General features: G+C 51.1%; 3 protein-coding genes across 8 annotated transcripts; 2 read left to right on the top strand and 1 right to left on the bottom strand.

Moving 5' to 3' along the window:
- Positions 1-400: 400 nt before the first annotated feature.
- On the top strand, positions 401-13,287 carry VARS1 (valyl-tRNA synthetase 1). Of its 2 annotated transcripts, none has more exons than XM_081294093.1 (30): positions 401-777; positions 1,042-1,461; positions 2,389-2,523; positions 2,615-2,753; positions 3,000-3,127; positions 3,216-3,300; positions 3,521-3,621; positions 3,752-3,879; positions 6,352-6,516; positions 6,767-6,848; positions 7,328-7,447; positions 7,538-7,646; positions 7,738-7,832; positions 8,101-8,191; positions 8,447-8,571; positions 8,660-8,763; positions 8,851-9,009; positions 9,109-9,199; positions 9,311-9,416; positions 9,511-9,581; positions 9,666-9,791; positions 10,116-10,220; positions 10,305-10,373; positions 10,460-10,538; positions 10,653-10,780; positions 11,119-11,274; positions 11,448-11,654; positions 11,726-11,837; positions 11,969-12,294; positions 13,157-13,287. In XM_081294093.1, exons 2-30 carry the CDS (start codon positions 1,075-1,077, stop codon positions 13,223-13,225), a joined length of 3,798 nt encoding a protein of 1,265 aa, XP_081150219.1. In that variant the 5' UTR covers positions 401-777; positions 1,042-1,074; the 3' UTR covers positions 13,226-13,287. The 2 variants fall into 2 exon arrangements, with proteins under 2 accessions (XP_081150219.1, XP_081150218.1); XM_081294092.1 differs by having other exon boundaries at positions 3,213-3,300.
- Positions 13,288-13,507: 220 nt separating this feature from the next.
- Positions 13,508-23,707, top strand: VWA7 (von Willebrand factor A domain containing 7). Of its 4 annotated transcripts, XM_081294116.1 has the most exons (17): positions 13,510-13,718; positions 14,031-14,279; positions 14,619-14,900; positions 15,348-15,444; positions 16,020-16,130; positions 16,560-16,755; positions 16,874-17,043; positions 18,648-18,760; positions 19,000-19,116; positions 19,519-19,704; positions 20,235-20,367; positions 20,486-20,638; positions 20,751-20,843; positions 21,076-21,377; positions 21,456-21,595; positions 21,810-21,984; positions 22,096-23,707. In XM_081294116.1, exons 2-17 carry the CDS (start codon positions 14,046-14,048, stop codon positions 22,258-22,260), a joined length of 2,667 nt encoding a protein of 888 aa, XP_081150242.1. In that variant the 5' UTR covers positions 13,510-13,718; positions 14,031-14,045; the 3' UTR covers positions 22,261-23,707. The 4 variants fall into 4 exon arrangements, with proteins under 4 accessions (XP_081150243.1, XP_081150242.1, XP_081150245.1 ...); XM_081294117.1 differs by lacking the exon at positions 19,000-19,116 and having other exon boundaries at positions 13,508-13,718; XM_081294119.1 differs by lacking the exon at positions 13,510-13,718 and having other exon boundaries at positions 14,141-14,279; positions 14,695-14,900.
- Positions 23,495-24,879, bottom strand: SAPCD1 (suppressor APC domain containing 1; the record flags this gene model as incomplete). Of its 2 annotated transcripts, XM_081294215.1 has the most annotated exons (4): positions 23,495-23,601; positions 23,692-23,787; positions 24,261-24,401; positions 24,631-24,879. In XM_081294215.1, the coding sequence occupies 4 exons, from the start codon at positions 24,877-24,879 to the stop codon at positions 23,599-23,601; spliced, it is 489 nt and encodes a 162-aa protein (XP_081150341.1). The 2 variants fall into 2 exon arrangements, with proteins under 2 accessions (XP_081150341.1, XP_081150340.1); XM_081294214.1 differs by lacking the exon at positions 23,495-23,601 and having other exon boundaries at positions 23,668-23,787.
- Between the last annotated feature and the right edge of the window lie 70 nt (positions 24,880-24,949).

Here is a 24,949-nt window from a genome sequence, read left to right as displayed (position 1 = left end):
GAAGTGTGGCAGCGAATTTCCTGGGGCTAATTGTATTGGTTGGCTGACCAATTAGGGTAGGGCAGTCAGGTGCAAGTTCCTTTTGTGTTCCTACCCTGTGGCTGAGGCCTGGGTTTTCAAATGACAAAAGCTTCAATTTTCCTCCCCACAAGGCTGGTGGGGGAATAGCTACAGATGGGGTGAATATCCTGGGACTTATTTTCCGTATCCTTCAATAGTGGGGAGAGTGGAAATTACTAAATTCCAACTCCTCATTCAGCAACTGTACGGTCAATGCGCAAGCTTTAAGGGATCTTTGAGGCCACCTAGCGACCATCGGTGTTAAGCGGCATGTTCCTCCGCTGGGCACCGCCCCACCGCCCCGCCCCGGCCTGACCAAGGACCCCATGGGGTGCCCATGGCGGTGCCTGGCCGGAGCACGGGCGACCACGGACTGCTCCCGGCTCTGGGGGCGTCATGTTAGCCGGCCCGCGCCATTTCTCGCGAGCGTGGCGAGCGCCTTGGCTCCCTAGGCAGGGTTGGGCGGGAAAGCGTGCGCTTCCCCAGGCGGGGCCAGGCCTCCCCTGCCAGGACCCGCCCCGGAAACGCTTGCTGTCACAAAGGGGGGACCACGTGGGCGCCGACTGCCCCAGCGGCGGTCGCGGGAGTTAGGGTCTTCTGGAGAACCGCCTACCATCTGCCCGCCCGACGCCTCCTCCCGGGCCGCCGGCCTGTCCAGCAGCGGCTGGCGCCCGATTTCGAGGGGGATTCCCGACTCAGTCTGACCACCTCCCTCCAGTACGTACACGCGGCCCGAACCTGCGTCCTACAGGACGCGGACCGGCTCCAGCGAAATTCTCACACTCCTGAGGCCGGGCGATCGTGCCCGCCCCATCCGCTCAATTCCAGGTGCTTTCCATTGTCACTCTTCTACTTAGAGCCAGGCCCGTAGGCTTTTGAAACCTCGTCAGACTCCTGCGACAGAGGAACTCCCTTATGGGGTTCCCTCTCTTCAAATATGGGACTTTCAGGATTCCTCAGTCTTCCATCTCTTCTCCTTAGGTTTCTCCAACTCGTCCGGACCCTCACATAACCATGTCCATCCTCTACGTCTCCCCTCACCCAGATGCCTTCCCCAGTCTTCGAGCCCTCATAGCCGCTCGCTATGGGGAGGCTGGGGAGGGTCCTGGATGGGGAGGAGCCCACCCTCGCATCTGTCTCCAGCCGCCTCCCACCAGCCGCACTCCTTTTCCCCCACCCCGCCTGCCCGCCTTGGAGCAAGGTCCGGGTGGGCTCTGGGTTTGGGGAGCCACAGCTGTGGCCCAGCTGTTGTGGCCAGCAGGCCTGGGGGGACCTGGGGGTAGCCGGGCAGCTGTCCTTGTCCAACAATGGGTCAGTTATGCTGATACAGAGCTGATACCAGCTGCATGTGGGGCAACGCTGCCAGCGCTGGGACTCCGAAGTCCAGCTCAAGACCCCCAGGTGAGTGGGAGGAGAGATGAGGGAAGGGGAAAATTCTGGGGAAGGAAGGATTGGTAGTGTAGTAACCTTGGGCACTTTTTTTTTTTTTTTTAATTCTCTGAGCATTGTCTGCATATGTCTATGAAAATGCAAGTTGATGTAATTTGTGTCTCACTGATGTAATGAGGTTAAAAGATGTGTGCGAAGTGCAGCCTTAGTGCCAGGCGTTTTAGTTTCCTAATAAAAGTTGGATGGAAAAAAAGTTTGATGAGTCTGAAACTGATGAGGATAAAAGTTGCTTTGAATTGTAGGGAAAACCTGGGTGAGGGAAAGATGACAGTTGCTGGGAGGAGATAAAGGAGGAATGAAATAAGGAGGAAAGGAAGTGAGGGAGAAGAGAGATAATCCCACCAGATTGTACCTAAATCCTTCCACTGTAGGGCTGTGTCTTAGTATACTTAAAACTCTGCCTCCTGCAGAGTATTGAGCACATGGTAGACACTCAGTATTTCTCCAATGAATGAATGAATGTGATGTGGACCCTGGCTTGTTCCTTCCTATCCTGATCACCCTATCTAAAATAGAGTCTCTTTGTCCTGCAAAACCCTGTTATTTTCAGCCTGCTTATTTGCTGATAGGAATTTAAAAAAAAAAAAGGGTAACACATTATATATTTGCTAATTTATCCTTCTCTCAATAGAATATGTTTGTTGATTCCCTGGGACTTGGCAATTGCTAGGGATCAAACCCAGGGCCTAGTGCATGTCAAGCATGTGTTTTATCCACAGCCAGAAATATTTTTCTCATGACCACTTGAGTGAAAATGTAATGGACTCAGGTGGTGATTTGTGGGAGTAGAGGGAGGCCAAATAGATCAGGTTGGGGTGGGCGATAAGGTGGGATTAAAGTGAGCTAAGTTCTATCTCACATCCTTTCCCTTTCCTGCAGGCTGCACTGGGGGCCCTGGGCAAGGCCCTGAGCCCCTTGGAGGAGTGGCTTCGGCTGCACACCTACCTGGCTGGGGATGCTCCCACTCTGGCCGACCTGGCGGCTGTGACTGCTTTGCTACTACCCTTCCGATATGTGAGTCATTGGGGCCTAGGGAAGAATAACATTATTTCTCTCAGACTTCATTATAGAGTAATGAAAGACAGTCATTTCTTTTCCCTCCCAGGTCCTGGACCCCTCTGCCCGCCAGATCTGGGGTAATGTGACTCGATGGTTTATCACATGTATTCGGCAGCCAGAATTCCGGGCTGTGCTAGGAGATGTAGTTCTGTATGCAGGGACCAGGTCTCTCTCTCAACAGCCAGGTGAGCAGAGGGAAGGGCTGTGAATATGTGCTCCTCTGGGGCTTTCCATGGAACTTATTTGCTTTTTTCTGTTAGGAATAACTAAATCACTGGATTAGGGGCCTGTTGGCAGGCAGAGGTGGGCGGGATATGGTGGGAGGTCAGTGCAAGGGAGCATTTATGCAATTGAAGTAGTTCTTCTGAAACACAGTAGCACTGTTCACAGAGGATCCAGGTTCACTTCTGAATTTCTGTGCTTCTCTCCAGGACCTGAGAGAGACCCTGCACCCCCAAAGACAGCTGCTCAACTCAAGAAAGAGGCAAAGAAGCGGGAAAAGTTAGAGAAATTCCAGCAGAAGCAGAAGATCCAACAGCAGCAGCCACCCCCAGGGGAGGTGAGAGGCTAAGGGTGGAGCTAGAAGAAGGGTTTGTGCTATGGTGGGTGGCTGATGTCTGGGCCTCTATCTTTTCTCTCCTAAGCAGAAGAAACCAAAAGCAGAGAAAAAGGAGAAACGGGATCCTGGGGTCATTACTTATGACCTCCCAACCCCACCTGGGGAAAAGAAAGGTACCAGGAGAGGGAAGGGGAGGAGACCCCCACACACACCCCCAACTGAAAAGGATTCTTCCTGGTTTTTACTCCTTTTTCACTGTCCTGGCTCTTTGCACTTTGCTTGGTAAGGGTTTGCAGGGAATGCTGATGCCTGTTCTGTGATGTGTCCTGCTCCATCTGTGCTGGCCCATTCCTCCCTGGCCATTCTTTGAGCCCCCCCCCATCCTTTCCCCAGATGTCAATGCCAATATGCCAGATTCCTACAGTCCTCAGTATGTGGAGGCTGCCTGGTATCCTTGGTGGGAGAAACAGGGCTTCTTCAAGCCAGAGTACGGGGTGAGTGCGCGCTGCTGCCCAGGCCCCTGAGGGGGATGGGGAAGGGAAGGGCTAAAGGATTCATTGCCTGGGAGGGAGCCAGGTGAGGTGACTTAAAGCCTTAGCACGTGCCCATCTTTTCCACTGTCAGCGTCCTAGCGTGTCAACACCAAATTCCCGAGGGGTCTTCATGATGTGCATCCCACCCCCCAATGTGACAGGCTCCCTGCATCTGGGCCATGCACTCACCAACGCCATCCAGGATTCCCTGACTCGATGGTGAGCTCCTGGCTATACCTCCAGATGGTTCCTTCTGCCCTCCTCGCCTTTCTTCACTTCTCAGACTTTTCCCTCTGGCATCTCATGTTGTCCCTAATCTGTCCCCCAGTGTCATTATACTTCTCTGTCCTTGTCACTTCCATCTGATCATTTAGCATCCTAGTCAAGTAATCCCATCTTGCACCTCATTTACAGGTTCCTTTGTATCCCTTTTTTTTTTGGACCAGGACATGTTAGGAATTTGCATGGGGAGGGGGAAGTTTATTTGTTTTGGTACAGGGAATTGAATCCAGGGGCTGTTTACCACTGAGCTACATCCTCAGTCCTTTTTATTTTATTTGTTTATTCCTTTTTTTGAACCCAGGAGTGTTTAACCACTGAACCACAGCCCCAGCCTTTTTAATTTTTTATTTTGTGACAGGGTCTCACTAAAATGCTTAGTAAGTTGCTGAGGCTGGCTTTGAACTTATGATCCTCCAGCCTCAGCCTCTCAAGCCACTGGGATTACAGGTGTGCACCACTGCACACAACTTTATTTTCTTATTTTGAGACAGGGTCTTACTTAGTTATTGAGGACCTTACTAAATTGCTGAGTCAAAATTGCAATCCTTCTGCCTCAGCCTCCCAAGTTAGTGGGATTATAGGCATGTGCCACTGTGCCCAATTCCTAGCTATTTCTTTTAAGACAAGGTCTCACCATGTTGCCTAGGCTAGCGTTGAACTTATGGTCCTCCTGCCTCAGCTTCCTATGCAGCTGGGAGTATAGGCATGTGCCACCATGTTTGGCTACTTCTGTCTTTTAATAGAAAGGGTGCACATAAAACATGTCATTATAAAATGTTTTTCTTACACTTAACAATTTCTCTTAGAAATCTTTTTTTTTTTTTTTTTTTTTTTTTGATACCAGGGATTGAACTCAGGGGTACTTAACCACTGAGCCACATCCCCAGCCCAGTTTTTTTGTATTTTATTAAAGACGGTGTCTCACTGAGTTGCTTAGTGCTTCATTGTTGCTGAGGCTGGCTTTGAACTTGTGATCCTCCCTATCTCAGCCTCCCAAACTGCTGGGATTACAGGCGTGCTCCACCACATCCGGCTTATCTTTTCTTGTCCCTTTTTTTTTTTTTTTTTTTTTTTTTTTGGTACTAAGAATTGAACCCAAGGGTACTTAACCATTGAGCCATAGCCCCAGTCCTTTTTTATATTTTATTTAGAGAGAGGGTCTTGCTGAGTTGCCAAGTGCCTCACTAAATTGCTGAGGCTGGCTTTGAACTCCTGTCTCAGCCCAAGTTGCTGGGATTATAGGTGTGCATCACCGCGCCCAGCTTGTCCCATTCTGTTTAATTCCTCTGTAGTATTCCATAGTTTGGGTGTACTATAGTGGAATCACTTTTTTTTTTTTTAAAGCCCTGACTCACCCAGCAGCATGGATGAATCTTTTTTTTTTAAATATTTATTTTTTTAAATATTTATTTATTTTTTTTAGTTCTCAGCCGACACAACATCTTTGTTGGTATGTGGTGCTGAGGATCGAACCCGGGCCGCACGCATGCCAGGCGAGCGCGCTACCGCTTGAGCCACATCCCCAGCCCCAGGAATCACTTTTTTATTGATGATTATTCCTAGTTTTCATCTGATGAAAACCTTGCTCAATATGTTTGGCATGTGCTCTACCACTGAGTTAGATGCCCATTCCTGTTTTATTATATTGAATTATTTGATATGTGTAGAACTTATTTTTGTGAATATTGGAAAGTAGGCAGGGCTGGGGTTGTGGCTCAGCAGCAGAGTGCTCGCCTAGCACATGTGAGGCCCTGGGTTTGATCCTCAATACCACATAAAAATAAATAAAATAGAAGTATTGTGTCCAACCAAAAAAATAAATATTTTACAAAAAAAAAAAAAAGAAGAAGAAGAAAGTAGGCACACTTTTTCAAATAATTGGCTTATTGGCCTAAATAAGTTTATTAAATAATTTATTCTTTTTTTTTTTTTTAGAGAGAGATTTTTTAATATTTATTTTTTAGTTTTCGGCGGACACAACATCTTTGTATGTGGTGTTGAGGATCGAACCCCAGCCGCACGCATGCCAGGCAAGCGCTTGAGCCACATCCCCAGCAAATAATTTATTCTTATCCTACAGATGTGAAATGCTACCTTTCACAAATGCTGAGTTTGCTTGGATCTGTTTCCTGACACTGTTTTTTACCCCTAATCTATCATTTTGTTTCTATGTGGTAACTTACTCTCATAATCATAACTTTCTCTTGTCTTGCTGTCTAGTTGGGCAAGAGCCTCCTCTTGGGTTCTTTTTCCAGATTGCTTTCACTGTTCTTTCCAGTCTTGAGAATTAGGGTGTTTCCAGCTCTACCTTGCTTCTTTCCCAAGCATCTCCCAACTCCCTGCCTGGAAGCCTTTGCTTCATTTGGTGCCAGCCCAGCTCATCCTTTGACCCTCATGCCCTCCCCACAGGCACCGCATGCGTGGGGAGACCACCCTGTGGAACCCAGGCTGTGACCACGCAGGCATTGCCACCCAGGTGGTGGTGGAGAAGAAACTGTGGCGGGAGCGGGGACTGAGCCGACACCAGCTGGGCCGAGAGGCCTTTCTGCAGGAGGTCTGGAAGTGGAAGGAAGAGTGAGTATGCAGCATCCCCATGGGAATCACAGCCCTGCTTCCCTCTCCCCTCCCTGCTCAGAAAAGACCTCTGTTACCTGGGATCCTTGGCTGCAGGTTCAAATCCTTTCACCGAAACAGAGGGTCATTTGGCTCCAGGACCCAGATCAGTTTCAGAAGGATGAGTGATCCCATGCTGCTCCATCTGCCACCCATGTCTCCCTCCAGTCCATGCCTGAGTGTTGATCCCTGCCCATCTGTCTACTTCTAGGAAAGGTGACCGGATTTACCATCAGTTGAAGAAACTTGGCAGCTCCTTGGACTGGGATCGAGCCTGTTTCACCATGGACCCTGTGCGCAGGAGGGGTCTCAGGACTGGGGTGGGAGTGGGCAGCTCCCCAGGGTAGGGCACTCATAGAAGAGAGCACACATTGCATCCTTCTCCTAGGATACCACTGAGGCCTCAGCTACAAACGCCACTTTCTAGCCCCCCCTCACAGCCCTTCTTATTCTCTGTTCTTATCCTGGAACTCCATGGATAAATTTGGCCTCCTTATTTGGCCTCCTTCTCCCATGGATCCTGAACTCCTGATGTGCTTTGTACCAGCACCTGATCCCCATCCAAGTGGCTCCCTTGCCATTTCCAACATCACCAGGCTTGTTGCCTGCTGTTGAGTTCAATAGTCCTGTTTCTCTCTCAGGAATACTACTTTTCTCTTCAAGGGGTCCTGGCTGGTGGGACTCTGGACAAGCCAGATCCTGCTGCCTTGGATGTGTGCCTAACCTTCGGACTCATGATCCAACTTTCTGACTTACCCTTGCTTCACCCCAGAAATTGTCAGCAGCTGTGACAGAGGCTTTTGTCCGACTTCATGAGGAAGGTGTCATCTACCGCAGTACCCGCCTCGTCAACTGGTCCTGTACCCTCAACTCTGCCATCTCTGACATTGAGGTACACCCACATCCCTTCAGCCTGTCTCCCATCAGCAGTACAGCCCCAGCCCTATCCCCTAGGCCAAATCTCTAACTACCCTTCTTGCAGGTGGATAAGAAGGAGCTGACAGGTCGCACCCTGCTCTCTGTTCCCGGTTATAAAGAAAAAGTGGAGTTTGGGGTCCTCATCTCCTTTGCCTACAAGGTCCAAGGCTCAGGTGAGAGTCAAGGACACTAGGATTCTGGGCCAGTTGAGTAGGGGGGCAAGAAGGGGCCAGGGTTGAGACCATAAAGCCTCTGTCATCACAGACAGCGATGAAGAGGTGGTGGTGGCAACAACTCGGATTGAGACTATGCTGGGAGATGTGGCTGTAGCTGTGCACCCCAAAGATCCCAGATACCAGGTGGGATGGAAGCACTGCCTATAATTGGGGGGGGGAAGAATTCTGGCGTAAAGGGATTCCCATGCTTATGGGTGTGGGGGGTAGGGATTAATGCTTATGACTGACAACCAGGGAAATTAAGTTAAAACTTCATCTTCTGGCTCCTTTTCCAACCCTGAAGATGGAGCCATCATTGAACATTTTGGGGGAGTTTGGATCAGTTAAGGACCTGGGTAGGAGAGATTCAGGTCTAGCCCTTGTACATTTTGACATTTTCCTCTGTCCCAAGCACCTTAAGGGAAAGAGCGTGATCCATCCATTTCTGTCTCGGAGCCTTCCTATTGTCTTTGATGATTTTGTGGACATGGAATTTGGCACAGGTAAGCAAAGGGCTGGTCCTGTGGGCAGAGGAAAAGACTAGAGCCCCACAAGGCTCTCTCAACCACCTTCATCTTTCTTGGAAAAAAAAGAAAACAATCTAATCAAAGAGGCAGGACTTGGGTTCTCTCAGTAGACCATATTAGGGAGGCAGGGGCTAGGGTGATCTGAGAGCCACATCCCTCAACACAAGGGATGAATGTGGGAAGAAACTCCACAGAGTCCCTTGGGACCCTGGCCCTTCTCTTATACTTCAGGTGCGGTGAAGATCACCCCTGCACATGACCAGAATGACTATGAGGTTGGGCAGCGTCATGGGCTGGAGGCCATCAGTATCATGGATTCCCATGGGGCCCTTGTCAATGTACCCCCACCTTTCCTGGTGAGGCTGCCTGGGGTGTGGTGTCCCTGGTTGAAGGAAGTTGGGGAATGCCTAGGCATCACCATGATGAGGCCTTTTTCCTACTCAGGGCCTGCCCAGATTTGAGGCCAGGAAGGCAGTTCTGGCAGCACTGAAAGAGCAAGGACTGTTTCGTGGCATTGAGGACAACCCCATGGTGGTGCCACTTTGCAAGTGAGGGTGGGGACCAGGTATGGTGGGAAGTGGGGAGCTCCTTCAGGTGCTCACTGCTTGGCCTCCTCACCTCACTTGCACCTCCAGCCGTTCCAAGGATGTAGTGGAACCTTTGCTAAGGCCACAGTGGTATGTGCGCTGCGGGGAGATGGCCCAGGCTGCCAGTGCTGCTGTGACCCGGGGAGACCTCCGCATTCTGCCTGAGACCCATCAACGGACGTGGCATTCCTGGATGGACAATATCCGGTGTGTAGGGCCCCTCAGTGTGAGGTAGCTGGCTGAGGAACATGGGAAGGGACACTTGCAGGCCTCCCTGACACTCTCCCCACCACTGGCCATTTGCAGGGACTGGTGCATTTCCCGGCAATTGTGGTGGGGCCATCGCATCCCAGCCTACTTCGTCACTGTCAATGACCCAGCAGTACCTCCTGGGGAGGTAAGGATGGGCCAGAGATAGGTGTCTGGGGAACTGGGTTTGTTGGGCCCTGGGTTGGGGAGTGGTTGGGGCAAGGCAGAGACACCCCATGGGAACTCCTGCCTTTGGCAGGACCCCGATGGGCGGTACTGGGTGAGTGGACGCAGTGAGGAGGAGGCCCGAGAAAAAGCAGCCAAGGAGTTTGGAGTGTCACCTGATAAGATTAGCCTCCAGCAAGGCAAGAAGGGGCCTTGGGGGCGGTGAGTTGGCAGAGCTGGAGCTCTGACCCTTAAGTCCATTTCCTCTGACCTCTGACGTTTGGCTTCCCTCAGATGAGGATGTATTGGACACCTGGTTCTCTTCTGGCCTCTTCCCCTTCTCCATCTTGGGCTGGCCCAACCAGGTGTGTTCCTGGGGCTAGACTAGGGTGGGTTGTGGTCTTGAAAGAGGGTACTTGACTCTCGTTCACACCTTGGTCTGCCCGCAGTCAGAAGATTTGAGTGTGTTCTACCCAGGGACTCTGCTGGAGACGGGTCATGACATCCTCTTCTTCTGGGTGGCTCGAATGGTCATGCTTGGCCTGAAACTTACCGGCAGACTGCCTTTCAGAGAGGTGTGAAGATGGCCAAGACCCTCCCACTTTCCTCCCTCCTCTCCTGCCCCTTTATGCTGCAGCTCAGGCTCAGCCCAGACAGCTGTGGATGGGCCTGGTCCCAATGGGGGGGTCGAAATCCAGCCTGGGCTCCACTTAGTGATTTCTGTGCTTTGGCTTAGGGCTTTCTCTTTCCAGAGGAGAATGAGCTTCTACTGATTTATTTGCTGAATGAGCTGATGGGGATAACTCAGTGGGATCTAAGGTGGGGCAGACCCTGGTAGGGGGCATTGATGCTATGAGAGGGACTGAACCTCACTGTTCTTCTTGCCTCCTGCCCGTCAGGTCTACCTCCATGCCATTGTGCGTGATGCTCATGGACGAAAGATGAGCAAGTCTCTAGGCAATGTCATTGACCCCCTGGATGTCATCCACGGAGTCTCCCTGCAGGTAGGACTGGGTCTTGGACCATTGGGAATAATTAGCTCTGAGGCTGTGGCCACGACTATCTAACTATTCCTCCTCTATTGTCAGGGCCTCCATGACCAATTACTGAACAGCAACCTGGACCCTAGTGAGGTGGAGAAGGCCAAGGAAGGGCAGGTACAGAAGGCAGGGCCTTGGGGTGGAGCCTGAGTAGAATGTGGGCAGGGCTGACAGGAGGCTCCTCCATCTGCCTCCTCCCACAGAAGGCAGACTTTCCCATGGGGATTCCTGAGTGTGGCACTGATGCTCTCCGGTTTGGACTCTGCGCTTACACATCCCAGGGTATGGCCTTCATGCCTCCTTCCCAGAGGCCCACTGTCTCCTCTGCCCTGGGCTTCTGAAGAGCCTGGGCCAAGAAGGAGAATGGTGAGGACTCTCATTTTATCCCTCACCTAGGTCGTGACATCAACCTTGATGTGAACCGAATATTGGGTTACCGCCATTTCTGCAACAAGCTCTGGAATGCCACCAAGTTTGCCCTCCGAGGCCTTGGGAAGGGTTTTGTGCCCTCACCTACCTCCAAGGTAAGGGCCTGGTGGGCAGTGAATACGCACCCACATAGACTATGCCCCTTTCCCTCAGCTATCAAGCATAGTTGTGCGAGGATTGCAGCTGTAGGATCAGGAACCCAAGCCCCAGTCCGTGAGGGTCCTCTATGTAGCTAGGGAACAGAGACAGACAGATAGTAACAGGTATTAGGGTCATCCCTGAAGTGGCTGGAAACCTGTTTGTTTTTCCCAGACACTGGGCACATGCTCAGTTACTTCTGGAATGGAGACTTACCATGATTCCTACCATTGTGGGGTTCAGGCTCCTCCCTCCATATGGTGGCTTGCTGGCTGATATACCCCTTTCCCCCAAGCCTGGAGGCCACGAGAGCCTGGTAGACCGCTGGATCCGCAGTCGGCTGGCTGAGGCTGTGAGGCTCAGCAATGAAGGTTTCCAGGCCTATGATTTCCCAGCTGTCACCACCGCCCAGTACAGCTTCTGGCTCTATGAGCTCTGTGACGTCTACTTGGTAAGAAGAAACTGAGGTGGGGTAGGGCATGGGGGTTGCTGAGCTCTGGGTCCAGCTCTGTCACTGGTTGGTTGTGAGATCTAAGCCAACCCATTCCTTTGCCAGTCCTTATAGTCACGTGAGGGCTTGAGGCTCGATCTCCAATCTGAGCTTTGTACCTCCCTATCCCCTAGGAGTGCCTAAAACCTGTCCTGAATGGAGTAGACCAGGTGGCAGCTGAATGTGCCCGCCAGACCCTTTACACCTGCCTAGATGTTGGCCTGCGGCTGCTCTCACCCTTCATGCCCTTTGTGACAGAGGAACTCTACCAGAGGCTGCCCCGGAGGGCCCCACAAGCTCCAGCTAGTCTTTGTGTTACCCCCTACCCAGAGCCTGCAGAGGTATGGGGTATGGTCTGGAGGGGACTCAGGCTCACCCCCAGGCCTCCCTCACCTCCTCCTCCATCCCACAGTGCTCCTGGAAAGACCCTGAGGCAGAAGCTGCCCTTGAGCTGGCGCTAAGCATCACCCGAGTTGTGCGCTCCCTGCGTGCAGACTACAACCTAACCCGGATCCGGCCCGACTGTGAGCCTCAGGCCCTTATTTCTACCTTGCCCCACTATCCCCAGCCCACTCTAGGAAACCAGTGTCCAGCTGTGGCTGTCTAGTCTCCTGTCTCCTCGTGGCCAGATCTCACCTTCCTTTCTCCCTTGTAGGTTTCCTGGAAGTGGCTGATGAGGCCACAGGCACTCTTGCATCGGCAGTGTCAGGCTACGTGCAGACACTAGCCAGTGCGGGTGTGGTGGCTGTCCTGGCGTTGGGGGCTCCTGCACCACAAGGCTGCGCAGTGGCCCTGGCCTCTGACCGATGCTCAATCCACCTGCAGCTGCAGGGCCTGGTGGACCCAGCCCGGGAGCTGGGCAAGCTGCAGGCTAAGCGAAGTGAGGCCCAACGGCAGGCCCAGCGTCTGCGGGAGCGACGTTCTGCCTCGGGCTACTCTGTCAAGGTGCCCCTCGAAGTCCAGGAGGCAGACGAAGCCAAGGTTTGTGGTGTGGGTGGGCATTTCCCACACCGTCAGCTCCATCTATCCCCAGGCCCCTTGAGCAGTGACCATGCAGCCCCCTCCCTATATACATAAGAAACCGCTGTGGGTAAAGGACCCAATGCAAGGTTACATGGTAGGTTGGAGAGAGGCAGACTTAGAATCAGGCATCCTGTTTCCCAGTTAGACCCTGGTAAACCTATCCAGCTCCCAGAATGTAGAAACCCACATCTTGGAGTTGGACTTGGCACCCACGTACAGTTAAGGAGCCCCAGGTCTAGCACCTACTTCTACTTCTGTAGCTCACTGGGCTGACTTCAGAAAGTCAGGATCATCTCCTGGTGTGAAGCCCCTCTGCAGACCCTCTGCAGCTAAGATCCCTCCAGGGAACGGCAGTGGGTAAACTACACAGACCAGAGAAAAACAGTCCTGAACCTAAGAGCAAGGGTGTTAGCTGACAGGTGTATTTCACTCAACTCATCCAGCACTCTGTGAATAGGCAGCATTACCATTTGGGTTACCGCCACCAACAGGTAACATGATTTCCTGTCAGCCTGTGCTTTCCTGCCTGGGTGAGGGTGCTGAACAGGGTGTGTGGGCTCTGAATCCCTTCAACCTTGGTTACTAAGGACTATAAGAAAAGGGAAGATCTACGTGGCAGGGTCCTGGTGGAAGAGAGTGGGGAGGTGCTGGTGGGAAGACTGGAATTGGGGAGAAGGTGACAGCCAAGCACACAGACCTGGAACTGCTCCCTGCTAGTGATTCTCACCCATCTTTCCAGCTTGAACCCCTTTGCTATCCTGGTGTTCAGGTCTTCTCCTTGGGCCTGGGTCCTCACCTCTTCCCCTCATTCCATCTCTAGCTCCAACAGACAGAGGCAGAGCTCAGGAAGATGGATGAGGCTATCACCCTATTCCAGAAGATGCTGTGACACCCAACTTCAATCCTCACAGCCCACCATGGGATGGCAGCAATAAAATATTTTGCCACAAACTCATCTCTTATCTGTGAATGTGGTGGGGGTAGGAGTGGGTGCAGAGGGCTGGGTTCCTAAGGCCTCAAAGACTGCTGGTGTAGCTGCAGGCTGGGAGCCAGGCAGGTCCTGGTGGGCAGAAGGGTGCGTCTGGGTCTGTCCTTGGCACCTCGCCAGGCCTGAGTCATGCTGCTTGCTCCCTTCCTCCTTCCCAGCCCTTCTCACCTCCGCATTGCAGCTGGAGAAAGCCAGCACTGGTGCCGTCCTGCTGCCGGCCTCTGCTTGTGGCCCTGGGCAGGTCATGAGTAGAGGGCCAGGGGCTGCCTGTCCTGCCCCCTGGCTCCTGGGGCCTCCCTCCCCCTCCACAGAGGCCTGGTTAATTATAACTCTGACCTAAGTGCCCTGTGACGCCACACCCAAGCTAGTCCTGCTCAGGAGACCCAGCAACCAGGTAGGGGAGAGGCCTGAGAGGAAATTCTGATTTCTTATGCATGGGGGTGTTCCTGGGGCAGGGCTGGGAACTTGGCTGGGACTGTGAGAGAACCTGGGGAAGGAGCTTTGGACCCCATTCCTTTCAGATCTATGGGTTTGATAAGGCCCTCAGGCTATCTGGGTGACAGTGGGGAAGCTAGCCTGGAGCAAATGAGGCATTTAGCCAAAATGAAAGGAGGTGACTAAAGCAGGTGCCCGTGGAGACAAATAAACAAAACAGAACAATCAGATTTGCGGTTTCCTCCTCCCTTGAGAGTCTTCTGTTCCCTAGGTCCATGTTTCAGCCATGCTCTCTGCAGAAGTGCCCCTGTCCCACCTGGGCCCCTCAGTGCTGCTTCTGCTGCAACTGCTGCTGCCCCCCACTTCGGCCTTTTTTCCCAACATCTGGAGCCTCCTGGCTGCCCCTGGCTCCATCACCCACCAGGACCTGACTGAGGAGGCTGCACTCAATGTCACCCTGCAGCTCTTCCTGGAGCAGCCGCCACCCAACCAGCCCCCACTTCGTCTAGAGGACTACTTGGTAAGCATCCCCAGGGCCCCTCACATTCCTGCTAGATTCCCCAGTTCTCTGGGACTTCTGCTCCCTGAGGACCCTGGTCATAAGAGAAGGGACACTGTTCATTCCCCACTCCACCTGTTCACCTCCCCACTCCACCTCCTTGCAGCAACAATACCTAGTAGTCCTGGTCCTGAAGTTGGGAATCCCCCCTCAGGGAGGTCCAAGGCTACCCACTTTCTCCTCAGGCCCAGTGCTCTCTAATCCACCTATACCAGCCTTGAGTGACAGTGCTGACAATGTGGGCAATAATCCAATCCTAGGGGCTTCCCTGGAGCCCCTGTCCCCTACCACTTTCACCAGGGCCGAACCCTTCTTGCTGACGACCTCTTTGCCGCTTACTTTGGACCTGGGTTTCCTTCCCGGCGGTTCCGAGCAGCCTTAGGCGAGGTGTCCCGTGCCAATGCAGCCCAGGACTTCCTGCCAACTTCCAGGAATGACCCTGACCTGCACTTTGATGCTGAGCGTCTGAGTCAGGGACGCACCCGCTTGATGGGGGCTTTGCAGGAGACATTGGTGGCAGCCAGAGTCCTTGACCACACACTGGCCCGCCAACGCCTTGGGGCTGCGCTTCATGCCTTGCAGGTGAGACAGAGTCGGGGGAATGGCCAGAGGGATCCTTAGTTTTCCTTTCCTGGTGGACCCTGACCTTAATCATGCCTTGTCTTCCCTTATTCTAGAGGGGTGGGGCACTGTTTGCCAGCACCTGAGGCTCTGTCCTACTTTCCAAACCAGTAGTGTTTTCTGGGGGGCCACTATGGCTGGAGAAAAGGGAGGGAGAGGATAGTAACAAATGGGAGAGGTGAGGGAGGGCAGCTTATCTGTGTGCAGGACCCAGTGGGCCACTGAGAAGCCTTTGGCTTAGACCCCCAAGATGTTCTGGAGAGAAGAACAGTGGAGGGTGTCTCACAGAAATAGTGGGGTGGGAGGAGACTTTCTGGATGGGAATTTGAAGGAGTGGCATGTTAGAGCTGGATTTCATGACAAGATCAGACCAGTGCTTTGTTCTCTATCTCCCCCCCACCCCACCAGGATTTCTACAGTCACAGCAACTGGGTAGAACTGGGGGAGCAGCAGCCACACCCTCGCCTCCTCTGGCCACGGCAAGAGCTCTGGAGCCTGGCACAAGGTATGGCCATGACTTTGTGGTAAAGTGGGAGCTCACAGAGCCACCACCTCTCAGTCCACCCTGTGTCACGTCCTGAGGTCACATAGGATAAGATGTCATTTCATCTCTGCAAGGACTCTGAGGTCCCCTAGTTCAACTAAAGACCAGGTCAGTTAAGTGGCTTCACCAGGGTCACATGGGAGAACAGCCAGGACCAAATCTGCAGACTTTAGACTGATCTTTCATGTGGCTTCCTCCTCCACCCCCAATGGCTCCCATGACCTCTCATAATCCCCCTCAGCCTCTCAGCCAAACTAGGACCCAGAAGCTTCCTCCTGTTCATTATAAGTTTCCTTCCTCACTATAGCTCACAGAAGACAGAATCCCCATACAGTTGATTCTAACACTTCCTGAGTTTTCTAGCACAGCCCCAGTTTCAAACATCCAGTCCTGCTACCAGCCTTGAACTCCAGAATATCTAGCCAGGGTCCCTTTTACCTTATTCCAACTCAGAGCAAGGACTGAAGTTGGGTGGGCAAGGATAAAGTCCTGGGGTAACTGAGGCTTTGGTTCTAGCCCCTGTCTTCTTTTCCCAGTGGGCAATCCTACCTGTTCTGATTGTGAGGAGCTGAGCTGCCCCGGGAATTTGTTGGGCTTCACACTCCTCACCTCTGGCTACTTTGGAACTCATCCCCCGAAACCTCCAGGTACCAGAAAAGAAAGATTCCCAGAAGTAAAGGGAGAAAATCATTTCCTTTGAACACTCACACAGGATTTTAGTCCTGTAGGCTTTTGCCCCATCTGCTGTGGCATTACTTCCTAGGAAAGGTTATTGGGAATGGGATGGGTGGGTGAAGGCCCACTGAAGAGGCCATGATCTTTGAGTGGGGAGCAGCTTCTTGCTCCACTTGTAGGATTTTTCTTTTGCCTATGGGCAGTGTTGGGAGACTGGCTGGAGGGATCTGGGGATCTGTCATGTGATTAACCCCTCCATGTTTATTCTAGGTTTGCTTCTACAGTGCTTATGCTTTGGTAAGGGATTAGAGGGTCACATCAAGTCTGAAGTCCCCCATTTTCTTAGGAGGCAGTGGGACTTTTTTAAACCTCCACCCTGCAGATCTCTTTCCCCAACCCAGGAAAATGTAGCCATGGAGGCCATTTTGACCAGAGCAGCTCCCAGCCACCCCGGGGTGGCATCAATAAGGATAGCACGTCCCCAGGATTCTCCCCCCACCACATGCTGCATCTCCAGGCTGCAAAACTGGCCCTTCTAGCCTCCATCCAGGCCTTCAGTCTCCTGAGAAGCCGCCTGGGAGACAGCGGTTTCTCCAGGTTAGTGGCCTCCTAGAAGTGGGTCCCCTGATGGGTTGGTGCTCCTGGGAGAACTGAATAACTAGAGGCTGTGGACAAATATGCAGATCCTTCACTGTATTTTTGGCCTGCTCCCCAGGCTGCTGGACATCACCCCAGCCTCTAGCCTGAGCTTTGTCCTGGATACCACTGGCAGCATGGGTGAGGAGATCAATGCTGCAAAAATCCAAGCTCGCCACATCATGGAGCAGCGGCAGGGCAGTCCCATGGAGCCTGTCCACTACATTCTGGTGCCTTTCCATGACCCAGGTAACTGGGGTCTGGCCAGGGTAGTGGAGAGAAGGAAAGTCCAGGGCAAGGGATAAAGACCTCTGATGAGGAAGAGGTCTTCATAGTAACTCTTCCTGAATGAACCTCTATGGGATACTTATGCCACTTCTGTTTCCAGAATGGCAACACTCTACATAAGTCTAATGTACAATCCATGCTTAGGCCTTCTTTACCTTTCTTGCTAATAAGTCATTTTCAACTGTCTATTTCCTACAGACAAAGATTGGGATGAAGATGAGGGGTTGGTGGGTCTGTTCCTTTGGGAAGTATCTGAGATATCTAGTTATATTCTGTTTTTTGTTTTTCCCCTACTGAACTAGAAGTCTGCCCATCAGGCCTGGGTCTACCAGTCTTACTGTGTTCTTGGGCTGGCCATTTAACCTCCCTTGGCCTCAATTTAATCATCCATAAAGTAGATTTCAACCATACTTTATCCTATCTAACTCCCAGGGTTAATGATCAAATAAAGTGTCTCCTGGGGGGTCTAGGTTTTTAGCTCCATGGTAGAGCACTTGTCCAGCCTGCATGAAACCCTAGGTTCAATCCCATCACTTAAAAAAAGTATTATAGATACATAACATATACATTTATGCCTCCTAAACTGAGAATTCCCTAAAGGGAAAGTTTGTCTTTTTTCCTTATAAGTCTTATAGTGACTGGCATTTAATAGGGACTTATTACATGTTTGATGAAGGCAGAATAAATGAATAAGATTTTAGCACTATATCCAGGCACTATTCTAAGATTTACAAAATCAATTCATACAGTCCGCTTAATAAGTTTGTGAGGTAAATACTATTATTTTCTCTGGCTTTTCTGATGAGGAAACTGAGGACCTAGTTTTTTTTTTTTTTTTTTTTTTTTTTTATGCAGGCACATGTATCCATTAAAGGTCCACTCAAGACCACAGGAAGTGCCACCATTTTAAGGGAGTGGAGACCCACTTTCCCTGCCAGACCCTGCCCTTCTCTTCTGATGAGTATAAGAAGTCATATAGGGCTGGGGTGTGACTCAGTAGTAGAGTGCTCACCTTGCATGTGTGAAGCCCTGGGTTTGATCCCCAGCACCACATAAAAATAACTAAATTAAATAAAGGTATCATGTCCATCTACAACTAAAAAAAAATTTTTTTTAAAGTCATATAAATAAAAAAGAATAATCATTCTTTTTTTTTTTTTTTTTTTTTTTTTTTTTTGGTACCAGTGAATAAACCCAGGGTTACTTAACCACTAAGTCACATCCCTAGCCCTTTTTTATATTTTATTTAGAATTAGAAGCAAGGTCTCACTGAGTTGCTTAGGGCATCACGAAGTTGCTGAGGCTGGCTTTGAACTTGCAATCCTCCTGCCTCGACCTCTCTAGCCACTGGGATTGCAGGTGTACACCACTGCACCCTGCTTTCCTTTCTTTCTTTCTTACTGGGGATTGGACCCAGGGCCTCATGCATGCTAGGCAAGGAATATTGTTATTTCAATATTTGTCTACCCCAGGAGCACAGCAGGCCTCTACTGGGAAAGTGGGCCAGGGTAGGAACAAGGGGAGCTCTTTTCCTACTCACCTCAACGTCCTTTCTTCCTACCCAGAGTTTGGCCCTGTATTTACAACCAGTGATCCTCACAGCTTCTGGCAGCGACTAAATGAGATCCACGCCTTGGGGGGTGGAGATGAGCCTGAGATGTGCCTATCTGCCCTGGAGGTCTGACCCTTCCCTTTCTCTTCCCCTTCCCACTTGTCCTGCCTTTTCCAGACCCTGCCACCAGAGGGAGATAGAGTTAGAATCCTCCCCAGCCTCTTCCACTGGACCCCTTCAGAACCTAGCTCTGCTAGCCTCACTCCAAGGTTCCAGGGTCATATTCCTTTCTACTCTGTCCTCCCTGGCTCTGTCAACTCCCTGCTGCTGCAATTCTTAACACTAGCCCTTTTCCTCCCTGGCAGCTAGCCCTGCTTCACACACCTCCACTTTCAGACATCTTTGTCTTCACTGATGCCTCCCCCAAGGATGCCTTTCTCACCAACCGGGTGGAATCCCTGAGTCAGGAGCGTCGGTGCAGGGTGAGCACAGCTGGTGGGAGACCCAGTGATAGCCACCCAAGAATAGAGAGACCCTATGACAATAACCTCATAACAACAGTGACACAAACTAGCCATACCTTTAGCAATAGTCCTATCCTTAGTACTGCTGAATTCATATTTGAACCAGCACAGTAAAGTATTTAAAGAACTGGAAAACTAGTTGCTAAAATTCCACCATGAAACGTGGTGGTTACAAAGGGCAGCCAACTATTGAGGGTCAGAGGGTTGCATCATTAGGAGACTGGAAGCAGCTGGAGTATAGACAGAAAGATTTTATCACTAATCAACAAAACTGGAGAAATTCTGAGCAGAAAGGATCCTTATTTATAATACCAGATGGCACTTGGACACCCCAAGCAGTGGACTGTCTTCTGGCCACAGGTGACATTCCTGGTGACTGAAGACCCATCAAGGGTTCAGGGTCGAGCTCGGCGTGAGGTCCTATCCCCTGTGCGTTTTGAGCCATATGAAGCAGTGGCCCTGGCCTCAGGAGGAGAGGTGATCTTCACCAAAGACCAGCACATTCGGGACGTGGCAGCCATTGTTGGGGAGAGCATGGCTGCTCTGGTAAGTAGATGCCAGAACGCCTGGTGCCCTCTGTTCTGGGCTGAGAAGTGTGGTGCTGCTTCTCACTTATGCTTTGTTGCCATTCATTCAGAAGTGTGGACAAGAAAGTTTCTTTCCTTCTGAGATCCATGGCTGTCTTTTTTCCACATTGCCTTTTCAGATTAATAAACCTCCCTTCCATATGGCTTCCAGTGCCTCAGGGCTGTCACAGAAAGTCCTTCCATCTTTTTTTTTTTTTTTTTTTGGTGGTGCTAGAGATTGAACCCAGGGCCTTGTGCATGTGCACTCTACCAACTGAGCTATATTCCCAGCTCAGTCCTTCTCCCATATTTTAAGGGCAAACAAGTAGTGACTGCCTCATTCTGAACTCTCACCTCCAGCTTTGTTGTTGAACATAATAACTGCCCCTCATTAGTATTCCTTCTCCTTGTGTGACTTGGTGTCTTTCTGTCTCTGCCTTTCTCTTTTGTTCCTACTCATTCCATGCCTTACTTTCTCCCCTACATTTTGGTCCTGTCCATTCCCCCAAGGTGACTCTTCCTCTGGAACCGCCTGTCATAGTGCCTGGCAAGCCACTTGTGTTCATTGTTGATGGGCTGCTCCAGAAGGTCACAGTCCGGATGCATGGGGAGATCAGCAGCTTCTGGATCAAGAACCCTGCTGGTACCTCTGTGTGTGGTTCAAGGCAGAGAGAAAAAGTGTAGATGGAGAATGGAGAACTAGGGGGGATGTGCTAAATACAGGGCTTGTTTCATATGACAATCTATTATCCCCATCCCAGGAATATTCCAGAGCCAGGAAGAAGGTATGGGTCCTTTGGGTCATACTCACCGCTTTGGGCAGTTCTGGATGGTGACCATGACTGACCCCCCACAGACAGGGACTTGGGAGATCCAGGTCACAGCTGAGGGCACTCCCCGGGTAAGAGTGCAAGGTAAGGAGGGAGATGTTCTTGGGAGGGAAAGGGAAGTTCTCTCCCGGCTCAGAGAACAATCTGAGGCACATTCCTCTCAGGAACCTCTCTGACTGCCTTCACCCTCCCCCAGCCCAGACCTCCCTGGACTTCCTCTTTCACTTTGGTATTCCCATGGAGGATGGACCCCACCCTGGCCTTTACCCTCTGACTCAGCCCGTTGCAGGTACATCTATTCCCTGTCTACCCCCAACTCAAGTACATTATGTGTGTAAATGTATGTGTACGTATGTGTAAGCATGTATACTTATATAAATGTACATACATGTGTACACAGACATACACAGACACATTATGTACACATTTTTATTGAGTAAAGAGCCATAATTAAGTGTACAGCTTTGTGGATTCTATATAATACACCATGTGACCTCCCCTTCTTTCCCTTCCTGTCTCAGGTCTCCAGACCCAGCTGCTGGTAGAAGTGACAGGGCTGGGTTCGAGAGGCAACCCTGGGGATTCTCCCCCACATTTCTCTCATGTCATCCTCAGAAGGGTTCCAGAGGGCACCAAGCTGGGTCAGGTGCCCTTGGAGCCCTTAGGACCCCCAGAGCGAGGTCTCCTCACAGCTTCACTGCCACCTACATTGCTGTCCACCCCCGGACCCTTCTCCCTGGAGCTGATTGGCCAGGATGGAGATGGGCAGGGCCTACACCGGATTGCCCCGCAGCCTTGCACTGTGGCCCCTGTGCTTCTGGAGGTGAGACCTCAGGGGAAGGTCCCGGCTTAGGTTGGTGAGAACTTACGGGCTTCTCCCCTGACTGGCCTTTCTCTGTAGCTCAGTGGTCCCCCAGGTTCCTTGGCCCCAGGCAGCAAGGCCCTGCTCACCCTCCGCATCACCAGCTTCTCAGTCCCTCAGGATCTTGATATTAGGATATCTGTCAACCCCAGCTTTGCATTCACCTCCAACCTCTCAAGGTGAGTCCTCTGAACCCTCCTGCTGGGTTCTGGCCCCACCTGTTGGTTCTAGGGGTGTGGCCCCACGCTCTTCATTCCAAACCCTGCCCTTGAGCCCTTCCCATTAGCCCCAAGAGTTCCCCATCCTCTTTCCTGCTCTTGGCTCACCCCTAGACTCTCAGCCATGGGAGCTTTCCTTGGGGCTTTAAGCCCCATGTTCCTAACCACTCTCAAGGGCTCATCTGGAGCTGAATGAATCCGCCTGGGGGTGCCTGTGGCTGGAAGTCCCAGACTCAGCAGTCCTGGACTCAATGGTGATGGTGACTGTGACTGCTTTTGGTCGAGAAGTCAGCCTAATGCCTCCCACCCATGCCTTCCTCCGACTCCTGGTACTGGCTCAGACCCCGCAGGTGAGGTGCTTTCACCTTCTATCTGAGGAGAAGCAGGGCAAGAGGAGGGCAGTATAGTTTTAATTTGGACAAAGCTCTACCACACCTGACCTTCCCTTCCTCTCCTCTCAGGACCAGCTCTCTGCCTCATCTGGGCCTGTTGTCACCACCACCACTCCTGTCTTTCGTTCCTCCACTCTGGTGACTCAGGGAAGGGCTAGGGGAGGGAAGGCAGGCAGACCCTGGTGGGGTACTGTGGGAGGTGTACTACTCCTGCTAACCCTGGCCTCCTGGTGACAAAACAGCACCTAGAGGAATGAGTCTCTAGCTTTTCAACCTGCCCCACTGGTGAAACCATGAGATAGGCCTCAGGACTTTATTTCTCCCAGCTGGATGGGTGTTTTCTTTCTCTGGCCCTTGCTTGTCCCTTCTCTTTCTTTTGCACTGTTGGGGACTGAACTCATGGCCTCAGGCATGCTAGGCAAATGCTCTACCACTGAGCCCCAGCCCTTTCTATTTTTTATTTTGACAGGGTCTTGATAAGTTGCCCAGGCTGGCCTCAAACTTGTGATCCTACTACATCAGCCTCCTAAGTAGCTAGGATTACAAGCATAGGCCACTGCATCAGGTTCCTTTTCTTTCTTAAACATCATGAGGTTGGTGTTTTCAGTGGTTAGAGCACTTGCTTAGCATGGTCAAGGCCCTGGGTTCCATACCTAGCACTCCAAAAACAAAAAACACCAAGATTGGGATAGAAGGCAGTGGATTTCCTCTCAATGCACTTTCTATAACCCTTATGGGAATGAAACCAAAGATAGATAGATAGATAGATAGATAGATAGATAGATTTTTTTTTTTTTTTTTAGAAAGTTGATCTCTATTTCTCTGTAGCATCTAGAGCATTAACTAGTCATGCTCTCCCAGGCTCAGGTAGATAGATATGTGGGGAGGAGACTAGTTTTGGAAGGAGGTAAGTGCCAGGAAGTGTTATGTATAGAGTTGTTTTTATTTTAAACTCTGGAGCAGCTTCTATTTTATTTTTTCTATTCAAAGCTGAAGGATGGTTTCAATGAACATGTCTTCTCCCCTAAGGGATTTCAAAGAAAGATCATTTTTACATATCATATATAGAGAGTGAGGGCATGAGACATCAAGAAAATGAAATGGAACTTTGGTATAATTTTATCCTCTACTCCTAAAAATTTCCATTTCAAGTTCTTGATGAACTTTGTTGACCCAATAACTTCAATCGAGTTAAGACAGAATAAGGAGAGGAGGCTGTCGAGTTAAGACAGAATAAGGAGAGAAGGTTCTGACTCAACCTGCTCCTTCACTAGATTGAGAAGGGTTTACACAAGGGTAGGGCCTCTCTGCCCCTGGAGACAGCTCAGCTGAGCCATCTCCTCCTGAGACTGGATGTTTCCTTTCTGCTGCTTTGATAACTCCTGGAGAAGAAGAGAAAAAGAGACTGAGCATCTGAATGTTCCCTACCCCATGGAGCCAGAGCTTCTGGGGAAAGACCCCCCCACTACCTGTTGCTGCCACAAGTTCTGCTTCCACGGCTCTTCCTTCCAGTTCTGGGTGGTGCAGGAACTGGCCTTGTTCAATGGATGTGGGGAGAACTGGTGGTGGGATTCACTGTGAATTCCGTTAAACGAGATACTGACCCCAACAGTATCCCTCTCTCTCCCATTTCCCAAAAGTCTAAACTAAAAACAATAAACTCACCTTTCCTTGAATCAGATTCTGCAAACAGATGTTCACTTTTTGAATTTGGGTTAACTGGGGGCCGCCAGGCTCTGAGTGTAAATCTGTTAGAAAATTCTGAAGGAGGAGTTGGAGGCTGACAACATGCTGTCACTCGTATGTCATCACAGGCCACTCCTTTCCTCATATGGATCCCCTCATCTTGGTATCCTTCCAAGCAGTTGGAAAAATCCAGTACTCTCCATCTCTTTGACAATGCAATCCCCATCCCCCTCAAATAATATAATCCCCCTTTCCCCTGTTCTTTATGGATCTTCCCTATCCATCCCTACCCTATTGGAATAACCCAGGCCACTCCCCCACTCCATGGAGTGATCCAAATCATGTCCCTCTGAATGGAATGCAGACCAACCTCTTCCAGCATGAACAATGAACAGGACCTAACACTTGGTGGCATCCTGTCATTCCAATGTTGCCTCCAATTCATGATCCCTATGCATTAACTCTCCCCTTTCCAGAGTGGTCTCAGACCATGTCCACATACTCCCTGCTCCTTCCTCCCCGTCTCTACCGCACGGGGCAGTCCCTACCTCACCAAGGGCTCCCAGATGCAGCTGCTGTTGCTGTGCCTCCCTCAGATGGTCTTCAAACCAGGCCCGTCCATGTTCCAGCAGCTCCAGGCCCTGCCACAGGGCATCCTGCTCTCTCTCCAGAGCCTGCATCCTCTGCAGCTGGGTCACACAAGAAGCAGAGGCTAACTTGCCCTACAGCAGGGCTATGGCCATGGCCCATTGCATAACCCCTGGCTGGGTTCATTGGTTACTGAATGTAAGCCCAGACAGTCCACTGAGGACCTAGAGGTCAAGGGGAAAAGAACTTACTTCTGTGGGTCCCTGGAGTTGAGTAGAAATATAAAGGACAGATCTGAGGAAAGGGATCTCTTGTTGGGCTTGTACTTACCCAAAGAAAAAAGCTCTGGGCCCCGGGGTCTTCTCGGCTTGTTCCCAGTGGCAGCAGCAGAACTGTGTAGGGAGCCTGTGCCAGGGGCTGCCCACCAGAACCCTGGCTCCCCATGGCTCTGAGGTGAGGAAGGTGCAGCCACTCCCTCTGCTGTGGCCTGAGCTGGTCCCTCCCCTCTACCCCTCCCTCACACCCATTCTGCCTCTCTGGCCCCTTCCTGTGGTGTCTGTCTAAGGCTGAGGTGTTCATAGATAAGGGGGAAAACCATCTCTCTTGGACCCCTCTTTCATTTCTTTATTCTGTTTTCACAGGGCCTTTC

Source organism: Spermophilus citellus (genome assembly GCF_964194105.1).
Source record: "Spermophilus citellus genome assembly, chromosome: 5".
In the NCBI taxonomy this organism is placed as follows: domain Eukaryota; kingdom Metazoa; phylum Chordata; class Mammalia; order Rodentia; family Sciuridae; genus Spermophilus; species Spermophilus citellus.
The sequence above is the reverse complement of the archived record's forward strand: the minus strand, read 5'-3'. Positions and strand labels throughout refer to the sequence as shown.

Coding starts and splice junctions, on each gene's coding strand:
- VARS1 (XM_081294092.1), top strand. CDS start 1,075: ATGTCCATCCTCTACGTCTCCCCTCACCCAGATGCCTTCCCCAGTCTT. Junction 2,754..2,999: donor GTCTCTCTCTCAACAGCCAG/GTGAGCAGAGGG, acceptor GCTTCTCTCCAG/GACCTGAGAGAGACCCTGCA. Junction 3,301..3,520: donor CCCACCTGGGGAAAAGAAAG/GTACCAGGAGAG, acceptor TCCTTTCCCCAG/ATGTCAATGCCAATATGCCA.
- VWA7 (XM_081294116.1), top strand. CDS start 14,046: ATGCTCTCTGCAGAAGTGCCCCTGTCCCACCTGGGCCCCTCAGTGCTG. Junction 14,901..15,347: donor CTGCGCTTCATGCCTTGCAG/GTGAGACAGAGT, acceptor CCACCCCACCAG/GATTTCTACAGTCACAGCAA. Junction 15,445..16,019: donor GCTCTGGAGCCTGGCACAAG/GTATGGCCATGA, acceptor TTCTTTTCCCAG/TGGGCAATCCTACCTGTTCT.